Source organism: Alosa pseudoharengus, unplaced genomic scaffold (assembly GCF_046254945.1).
Source record: "Alosa pseudoharengus isolate Yale_2024_CS ecotype anadromous, Long Island Sound unplaced genomic scaffold, YU_APseudo_1.1 YU_APseudo_1.1_scf_19, whole genome shotgun sequence".
NCBI lineage: Eukaryota > Metazoa > Chordata > Actinopteri > Clupeiformes > Clupeidae > Alosa > Alosa pseudoharengus.
In genome coordinates, this window is record NW_027468657.1 from 34,363,928 (window position 1) to 34,377,036 (window position 13,109).

General features: G+C 40.8%; 1 protein-coding gene across 2 annotated transcripts; it reads left to right on the forward strand.

Annotated features, from left to right (window-relative positions):
* The first annotated feature begins 569 nt into the window (after nt 1-569).
* rufy1 (RUN and FYVE domain containing 1) lies at nt 570-13,096 on the forward strand. Of its 2 annotated transcripts, none has more exons than XM_076292573.1 (17): nt 570-909; nt 1,194-1,367; nt 1,743-1,860; nt 2,008-2,109; nt 3,981-4,104; nt 4,442-4,503; nt 4,595-4,730; nt 5,254-5,355; nt 5,677-5,793; nt 6,188-6,355; nt 6,580-6,677; nt 6,913-7,032; nt 7,180-7,309; nt 8,324-8,418; nt 10,842-10,890; nt 11,049-11,126; nt 11,779-13,096. In XM_076292573.1, exons 1-17 carry the CDS (start codon nt 576-578, stop codon nt 11,920-11,922), a joined length of 2,151 nt encoding a protein of 716 aa, XP_076148688.1. In that variant the 5' UTR covers nt 570-575; the 3' UTR covers nt 11,923-13,096. The 2 variants fall into 2 exon arrangements, with proteins under 2 accessions (XP_076148688.1, XP_076148689.1); XM_076292574.1 differs by having other exon boundaries at nt 3,981-4,055; nt 4,447-4,503.
* The last annotated feature ends 13 nt before the right edge of the window (nt 13,097-13,109 follow it).

Consider the following 13,109-nt stretch of genomic DNA (forward strand, 5'->3'; position numbering starts at 1 on the left):
AACAGGCTAATTGAGACCTGCTTTAATTTGTCCAAACCATAGCCACATGGGTCAGTAAAAGGGGCGTGCGTCTAATTGGGACTAGGCTTTTAATAGAGTTTTTATGGTAGGCTAATAAGAGTGACTTGGATGAAATGTTACCTGGGCTAATACCTATATGGCCAGATAAAATCCACACCAAATCCAAACTTTGGAGATTGCCAGGTTCTTAACTTGTTTGCTGCATTTATATAATTATAAATTACTCAAATATTCTATATCCTATCTTTTATGCATTGTCCATAGCCTAGTGAAATATCCAGTGCTTCAAATTGATAGAAGGCTATGACGATATTGAGGTTGTTTACTTTTGTACGTGTCACTTGTTGTTTTTATTATTATTATTATTATTATTATTATTATTATTATAGGCCTAGTAATATATTTTTTTTATTCAAATGAGTGGACGTGCAAGTAGGGCATTATTAGGCTACGTCTACGTCTGTCTAGATCTGTGCAGTTGATCACACATTCACATTTCGATTGATGATGTCTACTAGAATCAATCACTATAGATTGCTCTAGTCTAGAATCACATGTTTGTTTTGGGAAAAATGGCCGAAGAGGCAAAAGAGACAAACTCGGTAGAGAAAAATAGCGACGCCAAAGATGAAGAACCAGACGCCTCGGAACTTATTCAAGACAACAAAGAAAACTGTAATGACGAAGAGCAGACACACAGACAGGCAGCTGAAAGCACTTGGTCAGCACCTATTCTATCGCTGGCACGGAAAGCAAGCGAGACGATTAGCAGTGGAGTAAACACATACGGGGCAGCTTTGAAGAACGCAGCGCCTGGGTCTGCAAGTAACAGCTCTCCGACTGAACTTCCCTCGGTCAATGAAACGACCACCACCACCACAACCACGGGTAAAAGCTTTCTTTGTCCATTCTGCGTAGCGAACGCTCTCCAACGCTCATTCTACAGTTGACACGTCTTCCTCTATCATAAGCTCATTTGCACAATGATATCAGTTTCGCTAGGCTTTTATTTGTTCAAAGTGACTTCATTGCTATTCCAAAATGTTAGTTAGGCTAACAAGCCATTGGTATGTATCAACATTGCACATTTACCAAAGTAGGCCTAAATAAGAGCTACGTGGATTTGATATGTGTCTTGTGCGTATTGTAACCTCTTATCTGTGTCTATGCAGCTGTGAAAGACCCTATGACCGTGGAGAGGTCCAATCTCCTCAGCATGATGAAACTGAGTATAAAAGTTCTCATACAGTCTTCACTTAGTTTGGGTCGGACCCTGGACTCGGACTATCCACCACTGCAGCAGTTTTTTGTAGTCCTGGAGCACTGCCTAAAACACGGATTAAAGGGTTGGTAGAGCTTTTGGTGCGATTGATCAGGTGTCCAGTAACTGCCAAAGCAATTTAAAACAAAATGTGGTCCAAATGTCATCTACAGTGGCATCATACCAGTCAAAAGTAAACTTTGGGTCTTTGGGTGGAACAATTGAAGGGGACTGGTGTGTTTATGAGGTTGAGTTTTAAACTGCCATTCTTCAGAACAGCCTGAAGTGGTTCTGAAAGAGCTTTCTTATTTCCCTAAATTCCCCTTCTGTGTGTGAAAGAAGGAAGGAGGTATTGCTGTCATGCAGTTTTGGAAAAAGACTGATGTCAGTTCTGCTGAAATTACTTTCTTAGAGTACATTGTGCGGGTAAACACCTTTTATTTTCCCTGTAACTATGCAGCGAAGAAATCCTTCATCAGCCAGAATAAGTCAATATGGGGTCCCCTTGAAGTTGTTGAGAAACTGTGTCCAGAATCATCAGATATTGCCACCAGTGTACGAGATATGCCTGGCCTCAAGTACGTATGAATTATGCAATTATGATATAATAATATTAATATATAATATGTTAATATATTTCTATTCTACCTACAGTCACTCCCTAATAGTTACACTACACCACCCATATGGTGTTAAATGCTCTGCTTGGTCTTTATTTGGTTAAGGACAGGACTTGGGAGAGCACGTGCCTGGCTTCACTTGTCCCTGATGCAGAAAAATTTGGCAGACTACATGAAGGCCCTAATTGATAGAAAAGATCTTCTTGGGTAAGTTGTGATAGGTCTACACCATAGCTGAGTTTCCATTACAGGTATTCAGCCCACTGCCCAGGTAAAGGGGACAGGTACAGGAACGCCTCAGTATTCAGCGCCGTTGTGTTTCCATTGCTTACAGGGCCTACCCGTATGCAGCCTTTTTTGCTGCACGATCACAGCGCTAATTAGATTAACTAAAATGGCATAGCAGCTGCAGCAAATCCCTACACTGATACACCCTGGCTAAATCATTTACCAGTATTAACATTTTGCTTATGTGCAGTTATGGTAACCTAAACATTCTTACTACGTAAATTAGTCTATCCACATTGGAGACGAAAAATATCCGTGCTGGTTTTAAACATCAACATTTTTGCAACAGCTAAGCCTATTTTACGCAAGTACCTTTCAAATGGAGTGAACTGAAGTCAGTTCAGTTGACCATAGGCTACCTTTGAATAATTTTTCCAAATTAAATGTTGCATTATGTAGGTTCAATTTGTAATTATTTAATAAATCCTATTTACACGTATTTTAAGTGGACATTTGTTCATTCAGTGTAAGCTACCTCAACTCAACAAGCTAATAACTAATTTCTTGAATTTCCCCTGGGGATCAATAAAGTATCTATATATCTATCTATCTATCTAGCTTAACCTGTAATTAATTTAGCTGTAACGTGCTGCTGCCTGGCTCCATTTAAACAAATCAGCTTGTCATCTTCCATTCACACCTCGTTCACGCCTCGTTTATATCTCACACCACTGCAGGAGTTTATGGGGGCTGCACTGAAGTTCCTTCCTCTGAGGTAGGGACTTGATTCAGCCCCATAGAAGTTCCCGGAACATTGTGTTACAGGGCGGTTCGTTTTAAAGGAGACACAAACAAATGGCCCCGGCCCCTGTAAAACTAAGGGCCCGTCTACACAACGCTGTTTTTTTGAAACCGGTGAATTTATTTTATCGGTTAGGCCTTGCGACTACACGACCCAGGCATTTTAGGAGGCTGTAACCGATAGTGTTTGTAACCGGGTTCCGAAGTGAGATTTTTTGAAGCCGCCTGTTAACTTTTGCCATGTAGACGGCAAAGCCGGCAATTTTATGACAACATAACCACACCCCTCAATTCAGCCACAGCACTCGACCTGACACGCTGCTTGTCAGAACAAACCAAACCATTTGTTTATCATGAAACATTTTAATGTCATGATTTATGTTTACAAGGTATCAGCCTTTTGTGACTAAGTTAGAAGCACACCGTTAGCTTAACTTAGTTAAACATTAGCTTACTATAACCTATGACTAACGCATGTTAATGTTTTCTCCAGTGTAACATGCTCAGACCTAATGCAAAAGCATTTCAAATTCCACTAAATTGTCTGCAGTCTCCTTATTTCATGCCACTGCTTTAAGAAACTGTTTTAACAATGTTTTGTCTTCTACGTGAATTAAATGCCTCTGCATGGCCGTCACGGCGCCATCGACTGGTCTGGCATATGCACTACAGCACTTTTAGCCGCTTTCACCTCACCTCTAATGGAAACTCGCCAGATGTACTACCTACTAAGAGAACATATTTGATCATTTAAGCCTAGCCTATGTAAGGAATGTAGTCCACTGGTCTTTCTAGAAAAGATTTGGCTGGCACATTTGTGACGACGTGCCGCCTCAGCAGCACATCACACTATGACTCTCTGATTATTATTTAGTTATTGATGTATGTTATGTCAATTTCCTGAATTATTTGTGTGTGTTCATTGAGTTGGGGACGTTCCTTTTGCGCTTGAGAAATGTTGCTTAATATGTGATCTTGTGTGTTTTGAGGGTGTTCTTGGGTAATATTGATGTCATGATGCTTGATTTAGATGTCCCTGTCTTCGTCAGGGATTTCTATGAACCTGGAGCACTAATGCTAGAAGAAGAAGGGACCGTAATTGTGGGTATGCTGGTGGGACTAAATGTCATTGATGCCAACCTTTGTGTGAAAGGAGAAGACCTGGACTCGCAGGTGAGGCTCATTTGTATCCAACTCTTATGTTGTTATTCTGTTATTACCATCTTTAGTTTTGGACAGACATGTATTCACAGTCACGGACATGTTACTGTCTATACCTCCAGAAATCCTGCTGTGTTCTTGAGCTGTGTGAGAATACATCCTGGATGTTTGTTCCTAAATTATTTGTTCACCAAATCAAAACAAAACCCACATTTCTGACTGCTTGGGTTGCTGACATTATGGATGATGAAAGTCATGAAACACATGCTTGCTGTCACTTTTCTCTGAACACTGACAGATCACAGACTCTGAATACTGACTTAATTCTGACTGTTTGTGATTAATATAGGTTGGTGTCATTGACTTCTCCTTGTACCTGAAAGATCCACAGAACAGTGAAACCCCCAAAGAGTGAGTATCATAGATGGTGTCTGTGATGACAGACTTTAAATCTCTCTCTTCCCCTCTCATCTGATCATCTCTTCACTTCTACTGTTGCCAGTGATGATAAAATGACTGCCATTTTGGACCAGAAGCACTACATTGAGGAACTGAACAGACACCTCAGTTGTACAGTCACTGACTTGCAGGCCAAGATGGATGCACTCGAAAAGACCAACTCCAAGCTAATAGAAGAGGTGAGTTGTCTGTTAACAGGCTTCAATATAAGACTGCATTTCCCTCTAAATGCTGTAGCTGCCACATTTAGTTTTAATGTCTGATAGGGAAGTACAATATTATCAGTACAACATGGTATGGTATAGTATGGTATGGTAACAGCTTAAGAATTGCATTTTCAGCATCTGCGAGTTTTGCAGATATTCCTGGCAGTTAATTGGCAAGTCCAAACAAGATGAGACCTACTTTTATTTGAAAATAGCATATGGAAAATTGCGTACATCTAGACCAAATTGAAAGGATTTTCTTATTTATACATGATTAATGTCTACATTTCTTCCTCATTTAGGGTATAATGAAAGTAAATGTGCCTGTTTCTGCAATGAACAGGGCACCACAAAAGAGTAAATGGTTAATTCTAGTACAGGATAGAACTTGAGTTTGAAATGAGTTTGAAATTATTGCCATATCAAACATCAGAAGCAATGCAATACTGTGCATTCCTTATTTCCTTCCACCAATAAATCATAACATTTTGTACAGCTTACAGCAGCGACAGATCGGATCAATTCACTTCGAGATGAACAAGAGCAGCTCCGACAGGAGAATGCCTCCATCCTCCAAACCAGCCAAAAGAAAGAAGAGGTACATGTCTTTCTCCACATTTTGCCACACATACACACACACACACACACACACACACACACACACACACACACACGCTCTGACCCAAGAATCCTACATGGAGAATAGTCAGTGTGGCGTGGCTTGTGGGAATAATGGTGTGTTCTCTTATTCATATGATCATACACAATCAAAATGTGTGATGTTACACAAAGTCGACACCCACAGAACATGACTTCAAATTGTGAAAACATCCACTTAGTACACCATTCCTAGACAAATGAGAATTTATGTTGTGATGGTATAGTAGGACTCACTAGTATGTTGATGCTCTGCTCTCAGGCCACCTTGCAGGACAGTCAGGTGGAGCTAGAAACATACCGACAGACACGGCAAGGCCTGGATGAGATGTACAATGTTGTGTGGAAGCAATACGGGGAGGAAAAACGCATCCGGCAGGTGAGAATTTCATCCAGCATGGACTTCAAGCTTCAAAGTGTTCATCTTTGTTACGATGGCAACAGATCCTGAAATGATTGATGGCAATTGTCATGTCTCCTAAGTCTGTTATTTTTGTTTGTATGAGTTGTGAGTGTTTTCTTGAGGGGGTGTTTACATACCTGTGTGCATTGTGTGTTAAAGGTGTACTAAATATTTTTTGTATCTCTAAAGATACAATTGCTAGACAGTGTTCCTCAATTTTCTTAGCACTATAAAAACATTTTCTTATGTATATGGTTATATGTCTGTACATTTAAGTTTCGCACAGGGGTTAATATGAACCATCATTCCTTAGACGTGCTGTACTGTACTGTGACTGTGACTTTAATTGTATGTGGCTGTGTGAGTTCAGGAGCTTGAGAAGGAGCTGGAGCTGCAGGTGGGTCTGAAGCAGGAGATGGAAGTGGCCATGAAGCTGCTGGAGAAGGACACCCATGAGAAGCAGGACACACTGGCCGCTCTCCGCCAGCAGCTGGACCAGGTCAAGACCCTCAACCTGCAGATGTTCAACAAAGCTCAGGTAACTGTCCTTTTGCACACAAGTCTTTTTGTGGTATTGTTTGTTTACTCCATGTAAAAAAAAAAAGCCTTTTCACGTCATCACCTTATCAAAAGCCAACATCACGGTAGACATCCTGCTGTCATAATCACTCACCAGAGAAAGACTTTACTTTTTGAGGTGTTCCCATCGTTAGAATGGGCCATCATGTGACTGCATCTGAACTGCTCCTTTGGTCTGTGCAGGAAACAGGCAAGCTGGTGAAGAAGAAGGAGGAGGACGCAGTGAAACTTGTAGAGAAGATGAACCGCATGGAGGCAGCCATGAAAGAGCTGGAGGAGAGGTGACAACATGGAGACCACTTCAAAAAGAAATGTTAAACAATATGGCTTAAGTTATAGGGCTAACTTGGACATGTAATGTCATCATTAAGTCAAAACAACCATGGCCTTATAGAACATTCACATAGCTGTGCCACTTGATAACATTAGGGAAATTCTGGGAATTGATGTTCTGTAGCAGTAGTTGGTGTCTGGCTGCTGTGGATGCATTTAGTATGTTCTGCTACATGTCCTAAGGTTACTGAAGTCCGAACATGCCCGCAAACAGACTGACCAATGTGAGAAGGACATGAGGTTGGAGCTGGAGGGGAAAGTAGAGGCTCTAGAGCAACAGCTTACTGACCTCGACTCACTGAGGTATGTGTAACAAAATCGACCAGAATAGAATCTTAATGGACTAAAAACAGTGTTTAGTTCAACCCCTCAACCCAAGATGTTGGAGTAGGAGGCTGGTTGGGTGCTGTGATGGGCCTGCTGTCGTAACCTTGCTGTGCTGTGTGGCAGGCTGGGGCTGGAGAGTGACCTGCGCAGTGAGAGAGAGCAGCGTCAGGGTCTGCAGAGGGACCTGCAGAGGGAGCAGGACAACAGCACTGAGCTGCGCACCCAGCTGCAGCAGCTGCAGGGCCTGCAGACGGTCAGTGCCACATCTACCACTCCGCACACCAGGGCTGACCACTAGGCGGAAGAGTCAGAGTAATGGAGGTCATCCAGATATATACAATGGGATAGTGTGAGGTAGTAATGGGAATGAGACCGCATATGTCGAGACCGAGTCTTTAATTAAAGGGTCAAGATCGAGTTGAGACCGAGACCGTTGGTTTTTAAATGCAGCCGAGACTGAGTCAAGACCGAGTCTTTGAGGAGGCAAGACCGAGTCTTTAGGAGTTGAAACCACATCGAGACTGACCGAAAAAGAGTAGATTTTCATGATTGCGCTGAAAATGTTGTTGTTCCAGGTGTCTCTGTTATCAGCTTGCGTAAAAATGTGCTCTCTGCACTGTGCTTCTTCTTTAAATTTCCTTTAGAAATGTGTTCACTCATCATGTCAATTATCACAACCAGAGGCACATATTGGAATGACAGATTAGGCAAAAACCGTAGGTCAAGCTATTCTTTTCATAATAACTTTAGTGCTGTTTGGACAAAGATTGTATCTTTCAAAATCTTTGCGCTGCACAGCATAGCATCATGGGATATATTTTAATGCCAGTAAATATTATAATTTTAATTAAAATAAGAATATTTGTAATGGTGGATATTTTATAATATACCATGAAATATACACAATAAAAAAATGGGGGGGGGGGGGTCTCGTGGTCTCTCTTAAATTTACGAGCCTCCTTCCAATGTAGGCCGAGGCCCAGTCAAGACCGAGTATTTTTGCTTTCAATTCCGAGACAAAAGCAAAAAAAGAGTAAGCAAAAAATAGTCTCGACCAAGACTGGACTTGAGTACTACAACACTAGTGTGAGGTTTAGGAGAATCAACTCACCAATGTAAACAGAAACACTCTTGACTCACACCATTATGACTGTAACTTAACATTACGAAAATGTGGTGATGGCAGGTATAATACCTGCTATAGTTGTCTAGCGCTGGATATGGGGTTTGGTGTCATGCTCAGGTAAATGTCTGATGGTTTCTCCAGGAGCTGTTGGACTTGCAGCAGGAGAAGACTCAGCTCCAGCAGACCTGTGAGGAGCAGGAGCAGGCTCTCCAGGAGATGGGCCTCCACCTTAGCCAGTGAGTGTCCCTCCACCCTCATATGGCAACAAGCTGCCTCTTCAAGGGACGATCTTGACTTTAATTATAAGGCCAAGCTTAAAGGGAAATTCCTTTTTTTTTAGCACTTTGAGTCCCTTTTCTGGTTTGTTTTGGATGAACTAGAGTGGTGGACACCGACATTTTGACGATTGGTCCTGTCTCGACCTTTCTGACTCGTTTTGAATTGCCTTTGACTATTCTGAGTGGTTGCCAACAGGCATACTGTAGTAGGCTACTCAAACATGTCCTAAAACAACCCTTAACGTTCGTTTTCAAAACTGTGCAACTCACTGAGTGGTTAGTGGTGTTCGTTGATTATTAAAAGCAAAATATCGGCGCAATGTATGATTTCCAGCCGTCTTATTTGCTAGGCCTATTGTGGAACTATTTATTCAGACACCTCACAACCGCGTATAAACTTCTGCTCAATATTTGAACCTGAAGCAGACTGTGGCGCAGTAATATCAATGTGCAATGAGTCTTCCAACAGAAATCAATGGGATTTTACAAAAATGGCAAATAAAACACGACAGAAACTGTATTTCGCTAAGCTACTTGTTTTGGAACATCAACGAACACCACTTACCACTCGGTGAGTTGCACAGTTTTGAAAACGAACGTTAAGGGTTGTTTTACGGCATGTTTGAGTAGTCTACTACAGTATGCCTGTTGGCAACCACTCAGGGGTCATTCCACGTCAATTCAACCAGGGCCCACGCACTTAGGTCTCAAAAAATTCTGAAAAAATTACCAGGTATACCTATGTTACCCAGGAGACACACTGTAAAATTACTCTTATGTAAGATCAATACTTTCCAAGATACAGCCAGTTTTACAGGGGGAGGGGGGGTGTCGATTTTGTTCGGCCTCTTTTTTTTGTCAAAGTTCACAAGCCCACAGCGCAAGAACTAAACCTTTAGGAGGCTAAAATTTTGCATGCTGGTACATAAATAGGAATAGTATGTAGCAAAATCGTCACGTTTGGTCTGGATAATCCTGCATGGTCATAGCTGTCCCTCAAAGTTGATACAAATTGTATTGGAGTTTTTGGCTGGGCTCTGTTTAAGCCTTCAGAAGACATATTTGTACTCAACATAGGCTCTTGATTTATTTTCCTTATTGAGATAAGTAGAAACACTCTCACAAAAAGCAATGAACAGAAAAACAATCCCTTCAGGGTCTGAACAGCAGACCTCACAAGTCTGAAAAATAATTTTGGTTATCATTTTCAGAGCACCCAAACACCTTGTGGGAATATACAAAGATTTTTTAAATATGTTTTTCTTTATTCTCCATGATCCCCTCTTTTTGAAAACACCAATTTGACTTATGCAAATCTTTCTTTTTTATTTTCCACCCTGAACATGGGCAAAATGCCCCATTGACATCAATATGTTTTATATAGAGTCACCACACTGCCACCTGTGGTTGTATAGAGTAACCTGTGGTAGCTCTATACAAAACATATTGATGTCAATGGTGCATTTTGCCCATGTTCAGGGTGGAAAGTGAAAAAGAAAGATTTGCATAAGACAAGTCAAATTGGTGTTTTCAAAAAGAAAAGATCATGGAGAATAAAGAAAAAAATATTTAAAAAATCTTATCTGTATATTCCCACAAGGTGTTTGGGTGCTCTGAAAATGAGAACCAAAATGTTTTTTTAGACTTGTAAAGTCTGCTGTTCAGACCCTGAAGGAATTTATTTTCTGTTCATTGTTTTTTGTGAGAGTGTTTCTACTTATCTCAGGCTCTTGATTTATTTTCCTTACTATGTACAAACATGTCTTCTGAAGGCTTAAACAGAGCCCAGCCAAAAACTCTAGTAAAATTTGTATCAACTTTGAGGGACAGCTATGACCATGCAGGATTATCCAGACCAAACGTGACTATTTTGCTACATACTATTCCTATTTATGTACCAGCATGCAAAATTTGAGCCTCCTACATGGTTTAGTTCTTGCGCTGTGGGCTTGTGAACTTTGACAAAGAAAAGAGGCCGAAAAAATCGACACACCCCTCCCCCTGTAAAACTGGCTGTATCTTGGAAAGTATTGATCTTACATAAGAGTAATTTTACAGTGTGTCTCCTGGGTAACATAGGTACACCTGGTAATTTTTTCAGAATTTTTTGAGACCTAAGTGCGTGGGCCCTGGTTGAATTGACGTGGAATGACCCTCAGAGTAGTCAAAGGCGATTCAAAACGAGTCAGAAAGGTCAAGACAGGACCAGTCGTCAAAATTTCGGTGTCCACCACTCTAGTTCATCCAAAACAAACCAGAAAAGGGACTAAGTGCTAAAAACCGGAATTTCCCTTTAAATGCAAACATTTTTCTTCTGTGGTTCTATGTGGCTGGTTAGGTTTCACTGTATTTCTAAGAGTAATCAGTATTCTGTTTCACAGGTCCAAATTGAAAATGGAGGATTTCAAGGAGGTGAATAAAGCGTTGAAGGTAAATCTATTTAGATGTCTTTCTGTATGACCGGAAGTATTACTGGCTACGTTTTGTGGAAAATCTTGCAGCTCTTGCTGAATGTCACACACAAAAGCGTTTCCCAGTGATTGGTAATGGGTGATGCATCAGATCTGTCCTGTTGACTTACTCATTAGGGTCATGCGTGGTTGAAAGATGATGAAGCTACACAATGCAAGCAGTGCCAGAAGGAGTTCTCAATTTCACGCAGAAAGGTAAAAATGTGTTAAAATGAATGTAATATTTAACAAATACATTTTGTTTTTGTACCATATTACTAAGCGATATGCTTAGCGATTTCTAACACTTAACAGTTTAGAGTACACTGTTAAAAAGGTTTTCTTACCCAGCTCTTGCTCTGTGAACTGGAAACAAACAAAGTAGGGGCAGCCTTATCCTCAAACAATAACAAAACATTTTGTGGAGTTTCTTAGAGAGCCCTGAAGGGAGGGATGAGCTACCTCTCTGGTGTCTTTTGCTAGCTCTTTGGTTCAAATATAATGTAAGTTGCTTTGGACAAAGGCATCTGCTAAGAAACACAAACATCAACAAACGAGACATCGTTTGACACGTTAACTGAATTGTATTAGATTGAGCACCACTGAGGTCCAAAGTGCCATTACAAGAGACGGCCTGTCTCTGGCTGGTCATCATGCTCACTTAAGTGGAAATCTGGGTAGCAGAGCATAGACATTTTTGTCATAATGTCAATATAGCTACTATAATTCTGTTGCCATTTCTAGGTTATTTTTTAACATTTTAAACTAAAAATAACCGTACAAATAGCCCTTTTGAACTGACACCTTGTGAAGATCTTTTGTTGCATGAACAGCCATCTTACTACTTTCTCTCTGAATCCATGTACAGCACCACTGCCGGAATTGTGGGGACATCTACTGTAGCAACTGTTCCAGTAATGAGCTGGCTCTGCCCTCTTACCCCAAACCTGTCCGTGTGTGCGACATCTGCCACTCACTGCTCCTTCAGAGAAGCTCCTCCACTGTGTCCTGACAGAACTTGCACAACACAACACAAATATCTTTATTGTAAACACTTAATTTAGACTGTTACTGTAACAGTTACTGCTAGATTGCAATAGGCTGAAAGGATGACTGTATGTAATCTATTGTGGGAGTTTCTCAACCCTATGCATCACCTATTTGCCTGAAATTCAGGAACATAGGGTTAGAGTAGTCATTAGGTCCAGCAATTCATCTACATGCAATGTCTTCTCAAGGCACAGCTGTATTTTCAGAGCGGTGGGTTGCATTCTGCTGAAGTCAGTCTTGAGTGTGACTGGCCTTTAATCTACCCCCCCACCCCCTCCTTCAAGCTCCATGCAAATCACTAAATGTTCTTCTTCCCATTTAACAACACCTTGTTTACACAGCTTAGCTTTTGGTGCCTTCACATACAAGGTTATCCATGTTGGTTTCTGATACTAAGATTTAAGTTTTAAAATATGCCAGTAACTCTACAGGATTACCGTAACTCCCCTATGTCTCCCCAGTCTCATTTAAACCTGCTAGTATACTGTATGTATATTGTGGGATAGGGAAGGTGGGTGAGACCTAATGAATGGAACACTGTGTGAGCTTGTGAGATCTTCAGGGCAGGTGTCTAGTTTGCACTGCCACTCCCCCCCAACATGTCTTGCAAGTCTGTCACCTTTTCTAGCTTCTAAGTATGATTTTATATAGTTCAGGCAGGGATGGATCTCCTTGTGATTTAGAAATTGTTTGGCATCTAAATTAAAGTTAATAGTTTAAGGAAAATCTGGGGACCATTTGTAAAACATACTTGGGCATTGCTCAGTGAACGTACAAATGTGTGCACACCATATAAAGTACCTTGTTACGAATTTTCCCATCTTGATTCTTTACTACAATCTTGTACATGTAAATCAGCCTTGGTTAATTCGTGCACTTACTGAAACACGAGAAAGATTTGTGATGGCCTCCTTGTATAGAAAATGCCTGAAATGTTCCTGGACTAAAAGAATGTTTGATAACTCAATTCTGTTCATGACTATTTTAGAATGTAAAATATCTTCCAGTTTCCAAATTGTGCCCAGTGCTTCTGAAGCTATTTGTTTTCTAAAATCTTTGACATATTCCAGACAAACATGTTTTATAAATACAGATTTGATAAGATTGCAGTATTTAATAAACATTCCCCAATTATGCCAGTTGTACTTG

Coding starts and splice junctions, on each gene's coding strand:
- rufy1 (XM_076292573.1), top strand. CDS start 576: ATGTTTGTTTTGGGAAAAATGGCCGAAGAGGCAAAAGAGACAAACTCG. Junction 910..1,193: donor CACCACCACCACAACCACGG/GTAAAAGCTTTC, acceptor GTGTCTATGCAG/CTGTGAAAGACCCTATGACC. Junction 7,310..8,323: donor AGCTGCAGGGCCTGCAGACG/GTCAGTGCCACA, acceptor TGGTTTCTCCAG/GAGCTGTTGGACTTGCAGCA.